The sequence below is a fragment of the Spinacia oleracea genome, chromosome 1 (genome assembly GCF_020520425.1).
Source record: "Spinacia oleracea cultivar Varoflay chromosome 1, BTI_SOV_V1, whole genome shotgun sequence".
Lineage (NCBI taxonomy): Eukaryota > Viridiplantae > Streptophyta > Magnoliopsida > Caryophyllales > Amaranthaceae > Spinacia > Spinacia oleracea.
The window spans coordinates 7268508-7293802 of NC_079487.1; the positions used below are offsets into that span (position 1 = coordinate 7268508).

Sequence of the window (25295 nt, forward strand, 5' to 3'; positions counted from 1 at the left end):
ATGCGTGTTTCTTATCCCACGTGTAACTTTGCTGCAAATAAGATATATATTTATACAGATTTCAATGTACAGAAGTAGTTTAAGATATAATCCTGTAATTGCAAGAGAGATTATGAGTGAGTCTAGTAAAGAAGAAGAGTGCTAAAACACACGCAAATACACTAATGCTACATTATAGAGTAGAAGAGCTAAAGAACTTATCTAAACCATATAAATCTGAGCGAGACTCGTATCTTGTAGAGATTCCTGAACTGGACTTATTTGTTCAATTTTGCTACTCTGACATATGAATCTCATTCTCAACTGATTTACAACATGTCACAGTTCAAACAAGAAACTGAAAAAAGAAGCCAAGTTCATTTATCTTCCTGCCTACCCATGAGAATCCCTCAGAAAATCGATCACTAGCTCAGAATAAGAAATAATAAAATTGACTAAAGATTAATGCAGATGCTGATCTTGATCATTCAGAGTTGTCCTCACGTTAAGGATCTTGAAATTTCGGTGAGTATATCTGTCTATATATTGTTTCTTTCACAATTTACTTGTTCATATGCCTGCCAATATTATTTTCTAAACAGAACATTGTGTTTTTTTCCTTCTTTTTTTTGATAATTGACACTAAGCATGTACTGATAATTAGCAGTGAACAACAATAATCATCTAGTATCCTTACGAACTAGAATGCTAGAAATTTTCTTAGCCTGGATGAAAGACTTCTATGATCTTTTATGACAGCAATATTAAGACAGCTCTGAATGCAGTATTATGACAGCTCTGAATGCAATATTATGACAGCATGAATGTCATCTTATTTTGTACGATTTTACCAATATCTACAACTACAATACACTCGTTACAGAGTCACGATTCAATAGTGTAGTGAACACATTCAAAACCTAAATTAAACACAACAGAATTACAAGAGGGGGGATATGGAATATGGTACTTCTCAAATACTTCATTACTTTCCCTGAAACAAAACATGAAGGAAAATTTTCGAATCTGCTAGCTAAAACAAGAGAATCATCTATAGCTAGTTGAGTAATCCCTCTACGTTGGACAGGTGTTTGGAGAGCAAGAACCTGGCCATCAGACCAATCACATAACAAGATAGCCAAAGAAAGCCCTTATTTGTTGAATTACTATAGTTTAGTGGAACTAAGAATGGCCTGCTATCACTATGATAGCAGGACTAGATTAAAGCTTAAGTTAGGACTAATGAAGAATCTAAACTAGATGATGACTGATAAATAGACTAATGCAGATGCTGATAAATAGACTACATTAGTACATAAACTGATAAATAGACTAATGCAGATGATGACTGATGCTTGTTGTGCTGCCGATACAGACATGAAGGTGCTAACAGTGTTGCTGGTGTAGGAGGAGGGAAGGGGAAGGGAAGGGAGGGGAGGGGAGTACCTGAAATGAAAACCACCAGTAGTCTTTAGCATGTTTTTTTGCGTTGGTCCAGCATGTGTATGGTTCATCATAGAAGCTTTGTATGACTTTTGTGATGGTACTTGAAACAGAGTAATGATCAAACCTATTTGCAAGTGATAATTATAAGTTAGAGAAATCATAAATTTAAAGAATTTTAGATAAATGGTAAAAGCAATGCAAGTTGATAAAACCATAATGCATCAGGATCGAGTGTAGGAAGAGTGTCATTTGGGATATCATGATTTTCTTGCTCTTCCATATGTAGCTCTGGATTCTCGTCATTAGGCTCATCATTAGGCTCATCATTAGGCTCATCATTAGGCTCGTCGGCTCTCTGGCTAGATGTTCCTCTAAGCCTGAAACGACCTCTTCCTGCAGACATATCTACTAAAACCAAAGATGACTAAATACATATTGATATAATTATTATAATTAGTGGCATCTAACTAACTACTTAAAAAAACTTTCAAAAATATATAGCTAAAGGACATAACAAATAAATAAGATTCAATTATCGAAACTACAAAAGTAAATGAAATAGATTATAATTAGCCAAGCTTCACATTATCCAAAAACTCATATAAGCAATCACGTTTTAATCAAATCAACTATCACTATGAATCCACATCACCACTTGTAGTGCTTAAATCACTTTCATATCCATCTTCTTCATCATCTATGGACATTTCGGAACTGAACTCCTCTTCCTCTTCAATATTATCATTCAAGTCTTCATCCTCTTCCTCTTCAATATTATCATCCAAGTCTTCATCCTCTTCACTCACACCTTCCATTTCATCTTCATTCGTGTGAGCATGGACAAAATCATCCTCATTTAGCTCAGATAATTGTGGTGGGTTCTCATTTCGCTCCTCCTGAAATGCTAATGGGTCCAAAGGAGCATCAACTATTGATCTAGCCTTCATTTGAAACACGGCCCACCATTGATCTCGATCCCTTTTTAAGCTCGGGTATGGTGCAAAATATACTTGTTCTGCTTGATAGGCTAACACAAAAGGGTCATATCTAGGATACTTCTTTGTATGGTTAACCTCGACAAGCTTATATTGCGGATGCACATTTGTACCATTTCCCGAGTCAAACCAGGAACACTTAAACAACATGGCTTTATAACATTGTGTTGGCCCCACATACATCAACTCAATCACCTCCTCAAGTATTCCATAATAGCTCACCTCCTCCAAACTCTTCACACAAACTCCATAATTCATAGTAGACTTATCCTTCCCATATTCATAAGTATGAAAATTATAGCCGTTGACATAATAATGCTTATATTTCTGAACAGCTCTTGATGGACCAATAGCAAGAGTCCTAATTATTCCTTTCTCATTATCGGAACTCAAAACCTACCAAAATATTAAGTACGTTTCAATTTGTGGAGTTAACTAAAAATTAAAAAAAATTAAAAAATACCATGATTTATAAGATTCTGCTTACATATTGCTTGAACCATTCTTGGAATTTATGCTCAAACTTCCTCCACACATCATTAACACTAACACGTGGATTTTGTTTAACCATTTCCTCTTCAAACAACCTGCTTGAAAGAATAATTACTTTAACTTTTAAGGTATTAAGAAGGAATTTCTCTTTCAAGTGAGTTCTTAAGTGAGTTATAATGGTGGTTACCTTTCATAATCTTGTAATAGCTCACAATTTGAAAGGATGTAGCCATGGGCCGCACGATAGTCAACATCAACCAAAAAGCTTTTAGTTCCCTTTTTAGAGGTGTGTCCTGTATTGCAAGAGAACAACTCAGGAACATTTACATCCACTTGCCCTTCATCACCTTCATATACATTTCGACACATGTCGTTAGCCTTTGTGTCAATGTTTGGCTCAAAATAATGGGTGCAAAAGTTAGATATCTCCTCCGTAAGATATGCATTGCAAATAGAACCTTCCACTCGAGCTTTGTTACCAATTTTTCTTTTTAAATGATGGAGGAACCTGTAGTAATTGTAAACCGAAAACGTATGATTAATAATTTGAAAATTATAATTATAGAGTTTTTTAGAATAGGTGATCGAGAAAGTTATAATTTACCTTTCAAATGGATACATCCACCTATACTGGACGGGTCCTCCGACTTTTGTCTCATACGGCAAGTGAACAGGCAAATGTTCCATAACATTGAAGAACGAGGGTGGGAAAATTCTCTCTAGTTTGCAAATGATCTCTGGAATATTTTTCTCCAACATATCCACATCCTCCACTTTCAACAGTGATGAGCTTATATCCCTAAAGAACTGGCTTATTTCAGTAATTGTCTTCCACACAATGACGGGAAGCAATTCTTTCAATGCAACTGGAAGCAACCTCTCCATGAACACGTGGCAATCATGGCTTTTCATGCCAAATAATTTTCCCTCATTTAAATCTACACATCTGCTTAGGTTGGATGCATATCCATCAGGGAATTTCAATTTCTTGATCCACTCACATAAAGCTTTCCTTTTCTCCTTGCTAAGTGTAAAAGAAGCATCAGGCATCTTATCTCCCGTTTTACTACTACTAGCACCACTATCATCGTGCAGATGTAGTCGTCGTCGTTTGCAATGTAGAGCCAAATCTTTCCTAGCTTCTTTATTATCCTTAGTTTTCCCCTTAACATTCATAACTGTATGGATTAATTGATCAAAAAAGTTTTTCTCGACATGCATCACATCTAAGTTATGCCGAACCAAAAGCTTTCGCCAATAAGGAAGTTCCCAAAAAATGCTTTGCTTCATCCAATTATGTGTTTTATCTCGAGCTAACTCACAATGATCAATTGTTTTTGGCAAGTGTGACACACGCTCCCACAGTTCATCACCACTCAACCTTGGTGGGGGTGGGGAGTATTCTGCCTTATTTTTGGTGAAACCACTTTTGTTCTTTCGAAAAACATGATCTTCAGGTAGAAATTGACGATGGCAATCAAACCATGTTTGCTTATGACCATGTTTCAAAGTGAAAGACTTTGTATTCTCCATGCAATAAGGACATGCCAACCTCCCAGCAGTACTCCACCCGGATAGCATACCGTAAGCTGGAAAGTCACTCACAGTCCACAATAGAGCTGCCTTCATGTTAAAATTTTGCTTCTTTGACACGTCATAAGTCATAGCTCCAACATTCCACAACTGTTTCAACTCCTCCACTAGAGGTTGTAAGTATACGTCAAGCTTTCCTTTAGGACTCTTTGGGCCTGGGATAATCAAGCTCAAGAATAGAAAAGGTCTTTTCATACACAAACCCGGTGGCAAGTTATAAGGTGTAAGAATAACAGGCCAACACGAGTAACTTTTCCCTGAATTGCCAAACGGGGAAAAACCATCCGTACACAACCCAAGACGAACATTGCGAGGTTCGGCGGCGAACTCTTTATAGGTGTTATCGAAATGCTTCCATGCTTCTCCATCACAAGGGTGAGCCATAATACCCTCTTCTCGTGGATTCTCTACATGCCATCTCATTTCTGTGGCGGTGGCCTTAACAGCATACAACCTTTGTAACCTTGGTGTGACAGGGAAGTATATCAGTTGCTTCTTTGCGACACGCTTCCCTTTAGCTCTTTTCTTGTATCGATCTTCGTTGCATACAGGACACTTTTGAAGATGTGATTGGTCCTTCCAGAACAAAAAACACCCATTAGGGCATACGTCAATCTTTTGATGCGGAAGTTCAAGACCCTTGAGCAATTTTTTTGTGGCACGAAAAGTGTCTGTCATATTACTTTTGTCGGGACATATGTCTCTCATTAATGATGTGAAACCATCCACGGCTCGATGAGGAATGTTATACTCGCACTTCAAATTTGTAACCCTCGATGCTACCGACAATAAAGATTCTTTGCACCCATCATAGAGAGGCTTCTGAGCATTTAGTAGCATATCAAAAAACATTTTTGCTTCTGGATGTGGCTCTTCTTCTAAATTCTGGAAGCTCTCTTCATTTAAACCTTCAAATTGAGGGCCAAATGCATCCATTATCATGTCCGTATAAGGATTCGAATCCAATCCACTAGAGCTTGACTCAACACCTTCTCTCGTGCCCTCAGAGTATTCTTCTCCATGACAACTCCAACAATAATAATTCGGACGAAATCCATGCATGTACAAATGAATCCTAACAGTATCGACATCCTTATATGGCACTAACTTGCATTTGATGCATGGACATTTCATTAGTTTAGATTGTTTGTAATATTCTTGCTCACAAGCATACATTATAAACTCTTTAACCCCTTCAACAAACGTTTCCCTAAGATAATTATCACTATCAAGTCTCTTGTACATCCAATCACGATCGAGATTCATCTCTAGGTCTACACATAAGTACATAACCATTATATCGTTTAGGTCCACACATAAACAAACAAATATTTGGGATCATAATAAATAATAATGAAAAAAAAGATTCAGGGAAATTAGGGTTTTTAGTCACAAACTTTATTGACATATCCTATCCTATATAATAATAAGAATGTCATTTTTCACCACAATGCTCCAAATCAACCAAGCTTTCTCATTCCATAAAATTGATAAATTAACCTCCACCACCATACCCCTAATCCTACGGGATCCTAAAAACCACCCCATCAAGAGGAAAAAAAAAACCTTAATCCACTACATTTTCAGATTTTTTGCATCTATCATCTATTAAGTACGTCATTTTTGCAATTTGTTCTAATCTTCTATGCTTTATATTGATATCTTGCTCAATCAAAATTTCTAATGAAATAAATCTAACTTAAATTATCCATTGTATGCTGTTATTTTCATTCGAGGCAAAAATGACGATCGCCAACCAACAATGAAGCCCAACGCCAACATCATCATCCTTTAATCACCATCAATGTTATAGTCTTCCGCTTGAGCATCATGTTACAAGTAGTTTAGTTCCTCTGTATGTTTGAAAAAGGAAACTCATCAAACTCCCTCCTATAATTTATTTCCTTCTTTTAAAACTTTTGTATAATGTATTAGTTCATTATGCTAACACTATCTTCGTTAAATCAGATTTCTTGATCTTACAAGAGAAGGGATTTTGCTGGAGAATGGAGATGCATTTTGACCTAAACAATCAGATTTATTGCCTATCATCCACCATGGCATCGTATATTCGTATGTTGCTCATTTTTTTTTGTTGAACATACTCCACTAATCATCCTTCTACTACCCTAATTAATTTCTATATCATCCTCATTCTATATCTTTGTAAAAAAAAATTATATTCTATATCATCTTAGTATCTTACATGATTTCATATTTATTCTGATAGTTAGAATAAGATAGGTTGTTTTTAGTTGTTGAAGATATTTGCCTATTGGTGTTTATTTCACATCAATGAAATGCAATAGTGGTTTGCTCACCATAATGGGTGTCCAATGGTTATTTCTATCCCTGATAATTAATTAAATTACACTAATAAATCTTATGACGTACTTTGTATTAGTATTCTGCCTCAAGTAAATGAATTTTATCGTTAAACTGATCAAATATTCCATTATTATTTAACAATGAGACTCCAGTTCAGATTGCACGCGCTTGATTGCTAAAATTTCTAGGCCTATTTCCAGAGTTTTTTTTGTTTCTTTTGAGGGGGTTATTTCCTAATTTAGTAGTGATATAACAATTTAAAAAGTTGATCATAACCACACAGGGACAACATTAATCTCATGGCAAACCTTCTTTTAATCTCTTAACAGAGTAATTCTTGCATAAAACTTTTTTTTTAATGGTATAACAATAGTGTTTGAAATTTCTTTACAGCCCACCCTCAGTTAATAACATACCATCGTCACCGATCACAATCTGCCTTTTCCATCCCACCCATAGCTAACCAAACACCCCCTAAGTCACCTAATCCACGGCATACAACAAAACAGAGCAAAAGAAAAAAGAAAAGCATCAAAACCAACTAAGCCAAGGCATAACTATATGTTCAGTTTGTCTGGTTAAAGGAACTTAGACTCTCATATTTGGGTCTGATTGCTACTGAAAACAAAACTAGTTGAAAATCCTATATTCCTATTCTATACGATTTTCAATTTTAATTATACAGCCAGAAAATCAAAGAATCTTGAATGCCGATTATGCAGCCTTATACTCCCGAATTATCAATGCCTCTTGAATGTCGATTTTCAATTTTAATTATGCATCCTTATACTCCCAAAATTTTGTTTAATTCTCCCAATTGAATAAACCCAAAAAATCAATGAATATCCTTACCAGATTAAGTAAGTGCGAATAACAACCAACAGTAACAACAAGAACATGGTCAAAATCAGAGAGAAATTAATCCTAACATCCAATTAATCAGTTTACAAATAAATACAGCAAAATGATAAGAAAGATTATAGTACCTGAATTTCAATGCGTGAGTTGATCTACGTATCGGCGCCCCTGCTCGGAGTGATTTTTCGTGCTTTCTTTGAATGATTTTGGGAATAGATGTGTAGAAGGAGAGAGACAGACTAATTGAGGGAAAATAAAAAAACCTAATTGCAGTTTCCATAACCTAAATTTTGCGGGAGTTTTTAGAGGGAAAAAATTGGTGATTTCCCTCTCAGAATCGTGGAGAAGATTGTGGGTGAAGTCCAACTGAACGTGGAGAAGATTGTGGGAGATGAGCTGCTTGAGCAGGAGTTCCAAAGAAGAAGATGAGTCCCAGAAAGTGGTGGGTACTGGGTTAGACGAGTTCTTCGGATTATTTTCCTTTTTTTTTTTAATTATGAAATCAGGTGTTTCAAGTTCCAGGAACTTCGGATTGTTTTCCCCTTTTTTTCCTTTTTTTTTTATTAAATCAATATGTTATGGAGTTTAAGGGGTTAGACTTGTGAATTTAGTATTTATTTATTTGTTATTGTTATTTTATACTCTATAGTAATTTTTTTTGTTAGCTATGGTCTTGATTTGACTCACAGATTTTACCCGAAAAATAATTTTCTTTTGAAATTTATACTCCCTTCGAGTTCTTTATGTACCCAATTATTGTAGTCTCGTGTTTATATGATAAAAAAGAGGTAGTAAAATAATGGACAATAGTGGGTAACGTAAGATATATGATAAAATGTGTAATTATTATGCTAAAAGGAGTAACACAGTGAAATATATATACAGAGTACTAAAAATATAACAAAGTTTAAGTAGGTAGAACAAATAAAACAAACCCCTTCTTAAAAGGTGATTAAATACGAGGTGGTATTTATCCTCATTTATTACTTTAATGAAATAAATTGATCACTTGAATCAATTGTCATTTCACTTAAAAAAAATAAGATAAACAATAATATATTAGGTTATTTAGCAAACGATATATCAATCAATACTTAGTCAATCAATAACTCAAATTTCATCCTTCCCTTTCCGAGCTAATTCAATTCCTCTGCCAATTTGATTGGATTTGTTTCAATTTCAATCAACTCCTCATAATCCTCTCTTTTCCCCTCTTCATTTTTGAACAGTTTTCAACAAAATTATTTAATTGAGTCATTAATGATTCAATAAGGGGAGACCGATGAATTTGAAAAGGTAGAAGTTTATGAGATATTTAAATTCAGATTCAATTATCTATCATGAGAATAATTTTATTTCGATTGAAGAAATTAAACTTTTCTTTATGCTATATATATATATATATATATATATATATATATATATATATATATATATATATATATATATATATATATATATATATATATATATATATATCACATATTTAACTTCTTCTTAATTAAATTTTCTAAAGTAGTTTTCCTATGAGATCGCTTGTGCATAAGACTACTAATTAATCATATTATCATTAAGATATGTATTATTGTATTTAATTGGATAAATGATTGTCTTGCACATGCTAATTATAGGACATGTATTATTGTATTTAATTGGATAAATGATTGTCTTGCACAGGCTAATTATAGGGTATGTATTGCATTTAATTGGATAAATGGTTGCTTTTATATTTTGTGTAGCATAAAGAAAAGTTTAATTTCTTCAATCGAAATAAAATTATTCTCATGATAGATAATTATATTGTGTCGATGTTGCATTTACTTTTGATTATATTGTGTTTACTTTTACCCGATGTTGTGTTTACTTTTTACAATCTTGTGTTTACTTTTTGTCGATATTGTGTTTACTTTTCTTGATCTTATGTTTACTTTCCGTCCATTTTGTTTTAATCCAACAACTATGAGAGGTTCTCATTATAAGGGAGGTTCTCATCTTAAGGGAGATTCTCACCAGAACCTGGTCCTATATATATATATATATATAGGACGGAAAGTAAACAAGTATATATATTAACAAATATCTTATATTTAAGAATGAGTATATATAGATGTTTGAAAATTACTCCCTCGATCTGTATTTTAATTAAAAGATACAGTTTGACCGACACATAATTACAGCTCGGAGAGCGAGTTGAATTTATTAAAATAAGATGAAAGTGAGATAGTAGGTACGTGATTTTCTTTTAATTTCTTTCCAATATGTAAGAAAAATGTAATCATGTGCGGTATTAATTTTTTATTTCGTCTCGGCCAGTATATATATATATATATATATATATATATATATATATATATATATATATATATATATATATATATATATATATATATATATATATATATATATATATATATATATATATAGTTTGGTTAAATTCGTGTTTGTATTCGTTCCATACGTACAAGCATGCACGCTCATATCTTATTTCACTTGAAAATTTATAGTCAATATTGTGTTCGTAGTGGAATAGGGACCGTAAGTTTTTCAGTCTTTAAGTAGTGACTGAAATTTAGTCAGTAATTAATTTGCGACTGGAATTTGTGACAGGACATTAACTGTAACTAATAAGTGACAGAAAATTAGTCGGTCCTTGTTTTGTGACTAACGGATTGCGACTGAAATCGTGTCTGTCGCTATATAGGGATTGAAATTGTTTTATATCAAAATAGTGACTAAAAAGTATTTCTGTAATTATTTAGTGACTGAAATTTGTGACTGAAATTTTGTTGATAATTAAATAGTGACTAAAATTAATTCGGTAAATAATTAGTGACCAATGTATGGTTGGTAGGTAATTTGTTACAGATTGTTGTGACTGAATGATAATCCGAAGTAAAATAGGGACCGAAAATACTTCCGTACCAAATTGGCGACTGACACTTGACCAGTAGTAATTTAGCAACCGATATTTGTACGGTTACAAAAATCCGTCGCTAAATGGTCATTTTCTTGTAGTGGACATGCCAGGAATAGATCCGAAAATGATCTGTCACAAGCTGGACGTCAGTCCCGAAGCGCGGCCAATCAAACAGAAGAAAAGAAACTACTCCTCGTAGAAGAACAAAGCTATCGCCGAAGAAGTAAAGAAACTGCAAGAGGCAGGCTTCATCGAGCCATGCATGTACCCCAAGTGGTTGGCCAATGTGGTCATGGTCAAGAAAGCGAATGGCTCATGGCGCATGTGCGTCGATTTCACTGATCTGAACCGAGCCTACCCAAAAGATTGCTATCCCCTCCCGAGGATAGATCAGCTAGTGGACTCAACCAGTGGCCATGCATTGCTGAGCTTCATGGATGCCTTTTCAGGTTACCACCAAGTGTTCATGCACCCTGACGATAGAGCGAAGACCGCCTTCATCACAAGCGCGGGAGTGTTCAACTACAGAATGATGCCCTTGGGATTGAAAAATGCCGGAGCCACCTACCAAAGACTAGTTGGTCACGTCTTCGCCGATCAAAAGGGAAGGAATGTCGAGGTTTATGTGGACGATTCCATAGTAAAAAGCGTGAAAGAAGAAGACCACACCAAAGACTTGGCTGAGACCTTCGCCAACCTGAGGAAATACAACATGAAATTGAACCCGAAGAAATGTGTCTTCGGGGTAAAGTCAGGGAAGTTCCTAGGATTCATGTTGAGCGAAAGGGGAATAGACGCGAACCAGGATAAGGTCCAGGCTGCGCTAGATTTTCCCGAGCCGAAGACAAAGAGAGACGTGCAAAGGCTAACAGGCAGGTTAGCCGCACTGTCGAGATTCATATCGAAAGCTTCGGATAAAGGAGCACCCTTCTTCAAAGCTCTCAAACCTAAGACCCTCCCAGGAGGAGAAGCAGAGCCCATCAAAAAGAAAGGCGTTCCGAGGAAAATGGACCCCGAGTTGACATGGGAACAAGAGCAAAGAGACGCATTCCAACAACTCAGGGCTCACTTAGCTCAACTGCCGACGTTAGCCAGGCCAAAAGAAGGGGAAACTCTGTACTTGTACGTCGCAGTCACCCCCGGAACCGTAAGCGCAGTGCTCCTCCGAGAGGAGGAAAAGAAACAACAGCCAATCTATTTCACCAGCCGAACCTTGACAGACGCCGAAACTCGGTACCCGCTCATTGAGAAAGTAGCATACGCAGTGGTGGTAGCAGCTCGGAAACTGAGACCCTATTTCGATTCCCATCAAATAGTGGTGCTAACTGACCAACCACTGGAGAAAGTGCTAGACAAAATAGAGAGATCGGGAAGATTGGCTGCATGAGCTTTCGAGCTATCTGAGTTCGGGATCAAGTATCAACCAAGGACGGCCATTAAAGCGCAAGCGCTCGCAGACTTCTTGGCCGAATGCTCATATCAGGAGATGCTAGATGACACCAAAAAGACATGGGAGGTCTACACTGACGGATCTTCCACTGTGAACGGCTCGGGAGCCGGAGTAGTACTGATACCCCTAGTGGGAAAGAGCATAGAGTACGCCCTAAAGTTCGGTTTCAAGGCAACCAACAATGAGGCCGAATATGAGGCCACAATCGCAGGAATAGAGCTGTGCTTGTCTCTGGAAGCCGAACATGTTTGTCTCAAGACTGATTCTCAGCTCGTAGCCAACCAGATTCGAGGGGAGTATGAGACCAAATGGCCAAGCATGACAACTTACCTAGCAAAAATTAAATCCTTAACGTCAAAGTTAAGATCCTTCGAAGTCATACTCATCCCCCGAGGTCAGAATGCACAGGCAGATGCACTATCCAAACTTGCAAGCTCAACGCTCACCAACCTAAACAGGTCAGTCCATGTGGAAGTACACCAAGAAAGAAGCATTGACCTACCACCCCCCACAGTGTGCAATGTGCGTCCAGAGCCGAGGCTGATGGACGCAGTCATTGCGTACAAAGAGAGGGGAGAACTTCCCGAAGACAAGCTGCAAGCAAGGAAGCTGAAAAGGTTTAACCGGTGGTTCATCATTGACGCCAACGGATAGCTCATGAGGAAGTAATTCTCAGCCCCACTGCTGAAATGTGTAGGCCCAACCAACACCGATTATATCCTCAGGAAAATCCACCTCGGCATATGTGGAAATCACATCGGAGGCAGGGCACTGGCACACAAGGCACTAAGGGCCGGATTCTGGTGGCCCACCATGGTTTCCGAAGCAAAGGCGCTGACAAGGAAATGTGAGAAGTGCTAGAAGTTCGCACCTGCAATCCACCAGCCTGAAGGAAATAATGCCCTTGGTCCAAGTATGCATTCAATGTTAAGTCTAATAAATGCGGTTCAGTATTAATTAACAAGTTAATAATTCAGTGAGATCAAGTGAGCTGAATGCCTAGCTAGAGGCCGCTTCAGTTCAAGTGGAATTAATGATATTAATCCACAGCTTACTCTTGACTGAACCCGTAGGGTCACACAAATAGTACGTAAACGGATCAAGTATTTAATGGCATTAAATACTCCATCTATGGATATTCGGAATCCACGGATCTTGGTTTCAGTGGGAGCTGAGATCGTCACAGGCAAGAAAAGAATACTCCGGAAACGATGATATTGCCGGAAACGGAAATATGGATCGTATCGGAAATATAAATATTATCCAAGTCGTAGATGTTGCCGGAAACGGAAACATGGTACGTATCGGAAAATATTATCGGAAATAGAAATATTGCCGGAATCGGAAATATTGCCGGAAACGGAAATATTGTCTGAATCGGAAATATTATCGGAATCGAAAAATAATTCCGGAAACGGAAATATTAAATATTTGTTCGAAACGGAAATTAATTCCGAAATCGGAAATGTTAAATATTGTTCGTATCGGAAATGAATTCCGAAAATCGGAAAATTAATCGGAAGCGCGTCGTACGAATTAGCATCGGACGAGCTTGCTAGACGAAGGCCCAGCACGAAGCCAGGCCCACGTCCAGCAAGGGAAACGCGCGCCACAACACGCCAGCCCAAGGCTGCGCCAGGCCCACCGCAAGGCAGGCCCAGCGCGCGCCCAAGGCTGCGGCAGTCGTGGGCTGCGTTGCTCGTGCTGTGCGCGCGCGCGCATGGCGCCCCTCGTGGGCTGCTGTGCGTGCGTGTGTGTTTGTGTTCACATACGAAATCTAAAACGTACAGGATTCGTTTAATGATTAAATTCCTAATCCTAAAAGATAAATTAATTAAATAAGAGTTTCATTAGGATTCTAATTTAATTAATACGTATCCTAGTAGGATTCCAATTCTCTTTCCATACCCCTATAAATATGTGGCCTGGGTTCACAATTTATAACGAGTTTTCAAGTATTCAAAGTGAGTTTTTGAGAGAAAAATTCAGTCACATATCTTGCCTAAAAGTGCCGAAAATTATTAGTACCTTAAGGGCGATTCTAGTTGGTCAATCTTAAGGCGGATCCGGACGTGCTGTGGACTATCTACGGAGGGACGACACTTGGAGTCCTAAAGACTTGTTCTTGTTCGGTTCGGGCGCAGCTAGGGAAGGCACGCAACAAAGAGTATGCATCTAAACTATGCTATATGATTATGAGTAAATAATATGTATTCCTGGCTAAATGGTTTTTCCGCATGATTTATGAATTGTCATATGTATCATAACCTAACAGTGGTATCACGAGCCTCTTATTATTTTCATAATCTAAATTGCATGAACATGGTTAAATATTACAAATTTGCAAGAATTAAAAGGGGTGATTAATTTTCGTAATTGTTAATTAATTGCAAATTGCGTTTATTTAATTATACGTACGCAGTTTTTCGGCAGTTTCTTCGTTACTCATCCAAATCGAGTGATTTTTGTGTCAATTCCGCATGTAAAATGCATTATAAAATTTTGACAAAACTAGTATTTTCCTGCCGAACCCAGAATTCTCAAATTCGAAGCCTAACTATGACTTTTCGAAGGTTTTAGTTTTTCGAATGCAAAATTTCGTAAATTTAAGATGTTAAATTAAATATTTGCGATTCTTGTTGATAAATCTTGAATTTTTGATTGACCTACTGTATATGTTTAACAAGTTTGAATGCCTAGCCTTGTTAATTATGCAATCTAATTTGTAATTATGATTAATTTGTTGAAAATAAGAATAATTTAGAATTAATTTGATTTTCATAATTAATTATAATTTAATTAGATACCTATGATTAAAAACCACCATAAAAATTGTAAATTTATGATAAATTTTAAATTTTATGACCTAGGCTTGAATCCATGATAATCGGAAATCAATTAAATAATAAATTTTCGATTTTTCGCCCTAAAATTATGAAATTAATATTATTTATTAATTTGTCATTAATTTTAAATATAAATTTTCAAATTTTATGCGATTCGTTCATATAACTTGCACGCACAAAGAAATGGACGCTACGTGTTACCCTTAAGGGGTTTTGTATAGTGCGGGCATGTGACGACGAGCAAGGGAGCTCGTCGCCCATGCGGTACGAATGCAATGAGCAAGGCCATGGTGCACGAGCACAAGGCAGCAGCCCTGCCTTGTGTCGTGGGCTATGAGCAATGGACGAATGGGCATGGGCGAATGCAAGGCACGGCAGTCGCGTGTGGGCAGCAAGCGAGCTGCGCCACAACGCGCACTGCCTCGCACAAGCGAGCGCAGCCTCGCGCGCAGCGAGCACAAGCTCGCGTGCCACGAGTGCTGCGCCCAGCGTCGATGCCTCGCGCAGCGAGCGCTGGCTCGCACAAGCGAGCGCGCGCAGCAAGCGCTGGCGAGCGCGCACAGCGAGCGCTGGCGAGCACGCGCAGCGAGCGCTGGCTCGCATGCAGCAAGCGCTGGCGAGCGAATGCAGCGAGCGATGGCTCGCGTGCATCGAGCGCTGGCGCGCGCACAGCGAGCACCAGCTCGCGCAATGGCTTGCGAAAGGTAGAAGCAGCAGCTATGCGACGCAGCGCATGGGCTGCGCACATGGCCAGCGATGGCTGTGTGCGTGTGGCCCATGGGCGTGCGATGCGTAGGGTGTTTGCGTTGCGATTAGATCGTTTTCAATGTTTAATTTGAAATTTTCAGTTTACGTAATTTTAATTAATTTTAAAATTAATAATTTAAATTATTTTCTTGGATTTTAATTTTGAATATTGTAATTATAATAAATTTTATTTATTCTAATTATTTTACTAAAATTAAAATCATGAATTAATTTAAATACGACTGAAATTAAATTAAACTTTTGGATTCAATTATAAATTTATATGAGCTTTAAATTTTAATTAAATTTGTATGTTTCCGGTTAGACTAGAAATACATTTTTATGTTTTAAATTAGTAAACCATATGAATTTATTGGTTTGAGTGGGAGCCCTTTTTAGTCATAAACTCTTGATTAGGTCTACAAATCCTTAAGGTTAAAACAACTTGATTAGAATTAATAAGGACTGAATAATTGGTAGATTATTGGTGCCCTTGATTAATTGCTGCAAATGTTTACGTGATGCATAATGTGTTTTACTAACCAGCTATGTGGGCCATTCATGATAATGAATGGGTGAATGGTATATATTGTATATATACTGTTTTGCAGGTTATGAAGTGACTAGTATGGCCCAAATAGGATAGAAAATATGGTCTGCGTACCATTAATTTGAATGTAATTGGTCTAAAGTACCAAAGTTGTTTTTCAATTCAAATATGGTCTGCGTACCATCAAATAGTTGTAATTAGTTTTAATTATAGCTTATCCTATTTGAAGAAAATGGTGCCTCCCACGGAGATTTTCGAGACGGACTTTGAAGTTGAAGCTTCAAGATGAAGTCGGGCCATACTAGATCACATTTATCTTATGCATGTTTTAAGTTATTTATTGCTTTTAAATATGTCTTAAAATGCATGAGATCAAAAGCTTGATTATGTTGCATGATTAAGGATTTTAGTTCACTTAAAATCTAACCAACATAGTAAGAGCCTTAAGTTCCAAACTTAAAAATTGAGTTAAAAGGTGCCATGCCGAAATATACACTTGCTTGGATATCCTTTACATCAATCTAGTAATAGTTTTCGCTCAGCGAGGTGTTACTTATTGGTCCTAAAGGGGCAAGGTACACAAATAATTGTGAGTACATGTTAGTTTTGGTGAAACTCAACGATATAAGTAAGGAGTCCTTTTATGTCGTGGCAAAATTGATAGGTTTACCTAATAAGTTCTTAGACGTACCTATCAACCAAGAATAGTTTCTAGACTATTAGCAAAAGGCTTTTGCTTACCTAAGATGTCTTAGGATTAAGTCGACAAACTGTGCTTAGTTCTTCAATGATTTTAGGATCTTGGAATCATTTTATTCACACCTGCCGGAACAATAAATTCGAATAAAATGCTAATAACTTGTTTGAATTGCATGATTGCTTTAATTTCAAGTTATTATTCATGATAAATGTTTAGACTTTGCATGCTTCAATGAATGTTTTAATTATTTTTTATAATTAAATATCTTGCACTACAATAAATCCTTTTAGAAAGGTAACAGTAAATTTCCTCGATTGGTAGTGAATCCAAGAACGATTCACGGAAATGAGAGAAAATGAGCAATTTAAAATGTACGTTTCTTATAGCGACTTTTATGGTTGTTTTCGAGTATCAAAATCGAATGGCAAACCAATTGGTGCTTGTGAATTCAAAATACACTGTAGTTTTGAGATCATAAAGCATTGAGCTTAAACGCTCAGCTTTACCAATGGTTAACAACCTAAACATCTTTGTCCATTTATTTCTCGAATGAGTCTAGTCCCTAGACATTCGAATAGATCGATGCTTAGAGAACTTTAGAAGCTTCTTATAAGATCATCTAGTTGAAGCAAAATATTCAACATAAATTAAAATGGTAAAAACCTTGTTGGTGACATTGGACATGTCTAACAAAGTATAAAAGTCAACACTAAAGAAATTGATTCTTAAGACTATAAGAAAGGGTACAAGAAATAGGAAAACGAGGAACAAATGAAAGGAATTTACGATTCCGTTTCTACCTATAAGTTTATGTTTAAAGAGAAGTGACCTAGCAATCAAACTTCCTTGGTATCATATACCGCTTGAAGTTCTTACTTCGGTAATAACTCAAACAATGGAAGCTAGGATACACTAATGACCTACAAGTGGGAAATGAAGCATGGCAATGCTACATTAGTTGTAGGGTCATCTAGTTTGTTTTAAGTCCTTTCAAAGGCTGGAACTTAATGGCTATTTTGTTCCATAATCAACATACCTAAATTTCTGTTTTCAAACACAGAAAGACTCACATTCAAGAAAAACAAAAACAATGTTTGTTTGTTTATTTGAATGAAATGGTCAATTACAGGTTGAGTCAATATGCTTGATTAAAACAAACAACTCTTTAAAGAACTTTACTAGTTTCAAATCAACCCCTTGATTTGAGTTCCACTAATCTTTGGCATTGTTGCTTAGACCATATCAACAAATTAACATTCAAAAGCTCTATTTTGATGGACTTTTGAAAGTTCATTGATTTCTAGATCAATTTAAGACGACTAGTCTTACTTGTTGAAAGTAACAAAAGATATGAACTATTGTTAAACGCCTAGACAATAGAGTTCAAAGCTAAAGAAAGGTTTTATGACTTTATTATTTAACATAGATTTGAGTGAATATAGGTTTATTTACTCAATGTGATATAAGTTTGAATCTGTTTGGCTAGTTCAAAGATTCAGAAGTATAAATCCCACTTGGTAAGAAATCATAAAGATCTAGGTTAGATCATGTTGATGATTACTTAAATCAAGAATGATCATCAATGATTGTGTAGTAAAATTCACAATCTAGCTCCATAAGATATGGCATATCTAAGTTGGAATGATCGAAGTCGATTAGTACTTGATTCGATCAATGATGGATCATAAAGACTTTTCCTTTAATTTCTAAAACAAAATGCTCAACTACCACCAAACTAAACTAAATTCGTCAAAGCTATAGAAAAGAAATTTCAGAATATCTTTTCGATAAAATATATCTAGAGAGTTGCTAAACTCAGTGGGAGCTTAGTGTTTGTTATTCAACAAACTAAGGCCCAAGTATATATATATGTTTCATTGTGATTTATTCAAATGAGACACAAGGGTATTGTTTCTACCACGAATTTTTGAGAACATAATGTTTGTTTGCTCGAAATGATGTCCTTTTGGAGATTCGTTTCCAAAATGACAAGTGGGAGAAAATAGACCTCGAAAGTCTTCGAGGCGAACAACAAACATAAACGGAAATTCCGGAGGCTTTTCGAAGTGCTTCAGAAAACCCGAACGTATTCACATACCGACTTTAGAAGTGGCTTTTAAAGAATAGACATCTCTTAGAAGAATTTACAAGTGCTTCAAGGAGAACAGAATATTCAAAGGACTTTCAAGTGGCTATTGATATTCTATTGTTTGATGTTCTATACCCAAGTAGGCATAGAGTTCAAGTCACTGAAACTATGAGATTCTTCTATTAGATAGTGAAGAAACATGGAGTTCAGGTCACTGAAACTATGCAATTCTTCTATTAGATAGTAAAGAAACCTACAACTTGCAGTCAAACTATTAGAAGTGACTTGTAAGAAAGCTATGACGAAACCCAGATTCCCTAAAATGGTTAGAGGCCATAAAACATACTCAATGTTTTGATGAAAAAATTGAAATTTTGTTGATTTGCAAGAATAGTTTCACACATATTGGTTGCAAGTTTGTTTTAAGGATAAAAACCATCAAACATGGAAACACACAAAGCTAGATTAGTTTCTAAAGGTTACAAGCAAATTCACAGCATGGATTGTGTTGAAACCTCATGCAAAATCGTAATGCTTAAGTCTATAATTCAAGCAATGATTGCATATTGGTACATATGGCAATTGGATGACAAAACGTATTCCTCAATCAAATGTTGGAATATAATATGTACATGGTATGTCATAGAATTTGTGGATCCAAATAAATGCTTGAAAAGGAAAGCTAGCTTATAAAATCTAAGTACAGATTTAAGCAAGCAATTGGGAATTGGAACTGTATTTTAAGTGAAGCTAATAAGCATTTTAGTTTCATAAAATATACATGATTCTTATAGAAGTATAAGAAGTTTAGTGGGAGTACATAAAACTTAATTGGTCCTATGTGTATCACGCACATATCTCTCTATTGTGAAATAACATTCAAATGCTAAATACTTAGATTTGAGATTATTCATCAATGATGGACCAAGGCGAAACTTAGTACATACTGGGTACTAAGATCTATTTACAAAGATCTTATAATATTGTTTTGGATTAAGTAATGGCATTTACTAAATCAAACACGAAATACTCCATTGGAGATATTCGACCCATGTGAATAAAGCTAAGTAAAAGAATGTTTGAACTATGTATAAGCATTTACTAAGTTAAAACATCAAAGGATCTAAGTGAGATTCTTAACCTATATTATATGTCAAAGAATTTAGCTGGATTCAGTATCTACTGAAATTGAATGAGCTAAAGTTACATGAATAGAATTCAATTAGGAATTATTCTGCAAAAGAATTTATCATGTATGATATAATATGAGGATCGCCAAAGATGTATCGTATGACTTTAGGCATGACGAACATATACCAATCTCTATTGATCTAAGTGAAGATCAACTAGATTGAGATCAAGAACACTTATGGTACTTGAAAAGGTACATAGGAATAGTTCTTGATTCAAGGAAATAAAGATATGCTAAATATTGATGCTACACACATAAACACTGGCAAAGGATCAAGCAAGACCCTTTGGAGTTAACCATTGACAAGGACGAGTTAAAGAGCATCGTGTTTCGAAATGGCAACATGGATTGGAGACCATGAGTTGTTGCGTGGGAAATTAAAATATTAATTTCTATGTTTTAAGATACAGCTGGAAAGTCTTCCACATGTCTGTGAACTGCTTGGATAAGTAAATCCAAACAAAGCATCACTAGCAACTTAAACAGTTGAAGTAAAAGTACTTATTGCCTAAGAAGCAATAAAACAGAGTTGTTTATATTAATGAGTTCTTCATTGAACTTGGTTGGATCACATGTCTGCTGACTTGATGGTTCTTCATTGCAAAATGCGTAGAACCACTATTTAAGTAAGAAAGACTAGATCACAAAAAAAAAAAAAAAAAAAAAACATACTCAAAAGATCTTATCATATCTCGAAGAACATTCGATGAAAAGGATATTAAGATTGGCAAAGCGTGATAACTAAACCTATGCAACAAGTGAGAAGCAACACTCACATTGTAGCACTGGAAATCAAGCATAGCTTTGAATTCCACGAAATGTTTTAAAGATGGGTTAGAGGCCCATGGTTGTAAAACGTTGGGGTTGAACATTTATCATATATGAAATGTATTATTCATATTCCATTTAATCTTGGTTTAGTATTAAATGATGAGTCCCTTCAATTTGACAATATATTCAAGATAGACTGTCAGGACCAGTCCTGTGACTAAGAAATGTCTATCAAGTGAACTTGAATGTCAAAGGTTGAAAATGGTCCCTAGTCGGAGTTTTCTATAAAATTGGACGCATAGAAAACGTTAGACGATTAGAATGCAAGATGACTAGTAGTTCTGTTTCTTGAACTATGTGGACATGGCAATGTCATAATCATTTGCATAGATACTTACTTTGGGAAGACTAGTATCGGACAAGACCTATGAAACTTTACTGTAAGAGATGAAAATCTGTCATAAGTAAATTTCATTAAAATTATTAGACACTAAATCCTCAATACCTGAGTGATTTGAGATTACTTGTTTGAGAACTGGTTGTTTTGACGTTGACCAACCGTCGCACCGTAAAAGGAGGCTATAAAGGCAACGCTCAGGTAATCACCTATCAAACGAAGTCTAATCTCAAGATCGCAAGATTGGGATTGTCCTCCCATAAATCGGGATGAGATGCTTAAAAGTTGTACAAGGCCACTCGGAGAGCTAGAAACTGTGAAATGCATGGCCGTGCTCGGATGAATCATAGGCTATGATTATCTGTTTATTTGATCAGTTGAACTCTGAAACCGAGGAACACCTCTGGACATAATAAGGATGACAACTCTTACCTTATGTTCAAGAGCAAGCATCGAGCGACAAAGGAATTAGGAAATGCACACTTGTCCCTAAGGACAAGTGGGAGACTGAAGGAAATAATGCCCTTGGTCCAAGTATGCATTCAATGTTAAGTCTAATAAATGCGGTTCAGTATTAATTAACAAGTTAATAATTCAGTGAGATCAAGTGAGCTGAATGCCTAGCTAGAGGCCGCTTCAGTTCAAGTGGAATTAATGATATTAATCCACAGCTTACTCTTGACTGAACCCGTAGGGTCACACAAATAGTACGTAAACGGATCAAGTATTTAATGGCATTAAATACTCCATCTATGGATATTCGGAATCGACGGATCTTGGTTTCAGTGGGAGCTGAGATCGTCACAGGCAAGAAAAGAATACTCCGGAAACGATGATATTGCCGGAAATGGAAATATGGATCGTATCGGAAATATAAATATTATCCAAGTCGTAGATGTTGCCGGAAACGGAAACATGGTACGTATCGGAAAATATTATCGGAAATAGAAATATTGCCGGAATCAGAAATATTGCCGGAAACGAAAATATTGTCTGAATCGGAAATATTATCGGAATCGGAAAATAATTCCGGAAACGGAAATATTAAATATTTGTTCGAAACGGAAATTAATTCCGGAATCGGAAATGTTAAATATTGTTCGTATCGGAAATGAATTCCGGAAATCGGAAAATTAATCGGAAGCGCGTCGTACGAATTAGCATCGGACGAGCTTGCTAGACGAAGGCCCAGCACGAAGCCAGGCCCACGTCCAGCAAGGGAAACGCGCGCCACAACACGCCAGCCCAAGGCTGCGCCAGGCCCACCGCAAGGCAGGCCCAGCGCGCGCCCAAGGCTGCGGCAGTCGTGGGCTGCGTTGCTCGGTCTGTGCGCGCGCGCGCATGGCGCCCCTCGTGGGCTGCTGTGCGTGCGTGTGTGTTTGTGTTCACATACGAAACCTAAAACGTACATGATTCGTTTAATGATTAAATTCCTAATCCTAAAAGATAAATTAATTAAATAAGAGTTTCATTAGGATTCTAATTTAATTAATACGTATCCTAGTAGGATTCCAATTCTCTTTCCATACCCCTATAAATATGTGGCCTGGGTTCACAATTTATAACGAGTTTTCAAGTATTCAAAGTGAGTTTTTGAGAGAAAAATTCAGTCACATATCTTGCCTAAAAGTGCCGAAAATTATTAGTACCTTAAGGGCGATTCTAGTTGGTCAATCTTAAGGCGGATCCGGACGTGCTGTGGACTATCTACGGAGGGACGACACTTGGAGTCCTAAAGACTTGTTCTTGTTCGGTTCGGGCGCAGCTAGGGAAGGCACGCAACAAAGAGTATGCATCTAAACTATGCTATATGATTATGTGTAAATAATATGTATTCCTGGCTAAATGGTTTTTCCGCATGATTTATGAATTGTCATATGTATCATAACCTAACACAGCCAGCCCAAACCCTGCAAGCAACACTCTACCCCTTACCATTTGCACAATGGGGTTTGGATATCATCGGTCCATTCCCTTTGGCTGTGAGTCAGAAAAAGTGGCTGATTATAGAGGCCGACTACTTCAGTAAGTGGATTGAGGCCGAGGCAGTCTCATCCATCACGGAGCAACAGGTCCGCAAGTTCATTTGGCAAAATATCATCACAAGGTTCGGGATACCGAGGCTAATGGTCTTTGACCATGGGAAACAATTCGACAACACACCGCTACAAAGATGGTGTGAACAGTTCGGTATCCGCCTCGCCTACTCAGTAGTGTGCCATCCTCAGAGCAACGGCCAAGCCGAAGCCGCAAACAAACTCATCCTCAATGCACTCAAGAAGAGAGTTGAGAACGAAAAGAGCAAATGGCTAGAGGAGCTCCCTGGAACACTCTGGTCCCTTCGGACCACCGAGAAAGAGGCCACAGGACAAACACCCTTCCACTTGGTTTACGGTTCCGAAGCTGTCATCCCTGTAGAGATCGGAACAGAAAGCCTAAGGGTCCAAGCATACAACAAGTATGATGGAATCCATGGGCAAAGCAACAATCAACTTTTGTCCGAATCCTTGGATCTACTAGATGAGGCTCGGGACGAAACCAGGACTCTCAACGCAGCCTACCAGCAAAGAGTCAGCAAGCACTACAACCTAAGAGTCAATGCCAGACCTCTAAAGGTCGGTGACCTAGTGCTCAGAAATGCTGCTGCAGTTCAGAAGGGAAAGATCCACGGGAAACTCTCGGCAACATGGGAAGGACCATATATATTCCACTCTGAAAAGAGGACTGGCACCTTTATGCTTAAATAGTTAGACGGAACAATCTTGAAGAACCATTGGAATGCCGATGTTCTCAAGAAATATTTTGACGGACCAGCGTTCACTCTTTTGATGATATCTTGTTCTATATATCGGAATGAGACGATTTTGATTGAGCTAGAAAGTAAGCTTAAAGAGCTTTCGAACGATAGGTCACACATACCTATACTAGGGGCATTGTAGATCAAAAGTTATGACATAAAAGTTGGCCCAGCTCTTCGTTGTGCGCAGCAGTCCCAACGAGGGATCCCTCGCCTCCAGCAAGGGATGTCCCGCTGCGCTACTCCCCTGCAGCCCCAGCGTGCGAGCACTCGCATCCCAGCGAGGGAGCTCGCAGCCCAGCCAACCCAACAGTCGCACTCGCATGCCACGTATGACCAGCGAGCGATGCCTCGCCATCAGCGAGGGATTCCTCTGCGCTAATGTCTTTGCAAGCAAGCCGTGCCATGGATCTTTGCGCGCACCAGTCCCCAGCGAGCGATCACTCGCGGCCAGCGAGGGATCTCGCGCTGCACTTCCTCTACTCCCTTGTGCGCCTCTTGGATGGCTTGCTCGTGCTCGGATTTCATTACCACGTCATCACCCAACGACCAATCATTGACGACGTCTATTATTTATTTATTTTAATTTAGAAAATAAAAACTATAAATAGTTCAAGGAAATTAATTTATTTCCCTCATGCTTTATTTTCCTAGAATTCTGAATAGACGTTAATTCTTATTCCTTTCTCTCTTCCATTGTTGAACCCTATTTTCTTATTTCTTTCATTCATCAAGCTAGAGGTAATTTCATAATTTATTTTGCTTTAATTTATTCTTATTATTTTCGTTCCTTAGATTAATTTTTCATTTGATTATGAAATTTGTCTTTATTATTATTTATTTCATGCTTATTAAAATAATCATGAGTGAGTAGTCATTTTCTAGGGCTAAGTCAGGGAAGTCATATTTATACCATGATTGTTATGCATTAAAGTTTGTAAATTTATAGATTTTTGCTTGAGTAATTCCAATTGGTTTGTTTTAATTGTTGATTCATGTAATTGGTCAATATCATGGATTGATTATCTAGCTAATAGGAATTAGAATTGAAATATCATATTCTTAGAGGTTTGGTGCAATTGGCAATTCTGATTATGTTAGCGATCGTACTGCATATGTTGGGTTGAAAGTGTTAAGACCCGATCGTA

At 37.1% G+C, this 25295-nt stretch overlaps 1 protein-coding gene across 1 annotated transcript; it reads right to left on the reverse strand.

Annotated features, from left to right (window-relative positions):
- Positions 1-2060: 2060 nt before the first annotated feature.
- Positions 2061-5801, reverse strand: LOC110779484 (uncharacterized). Its single transcript, XM_021983997.2, has 4 exons — positions 3517-5801; positions 3100-3420; positions 2908-3007; positions 2061-2816 (listed from the first exon to the last, which is right to left on the reverse strand). The coding sequence occupies exons 1-4, from the start codon at positions 5799-5801 to the stop codon at positions 2061-2063; spliced, it is 3462 nt and encodes a 1153-aa protein (XP_021839689.1).
- Positions 5802-25295: the final 19494 nt, after the last annotated feature.

Excerpts from the sequence above, each read along its gene's own strand:
- LOC110779484 (XM_021983997.2), bottom strand. The coding sequence starts at position 5,801 with ATGGTTATGTACTTATGTGTAGACCTAGAGATGAATCTCGATCGTGAT. Across the intron at positions 3,421-3,516 it reads TGGATGTATCCATTTGAAAG|GTTCCTCCATCATTTAAAAA; the intron begins GTAAATTATAAC and ends CAATTACTACAG. Across the intron at positions 3,008-3,099 it reads CTATTACAAGATTATGAAAG|GTTGTTTGAAGAGGAAATGG; the intron begins GTAACCACCATT and ends TCTTTCAAGCAG.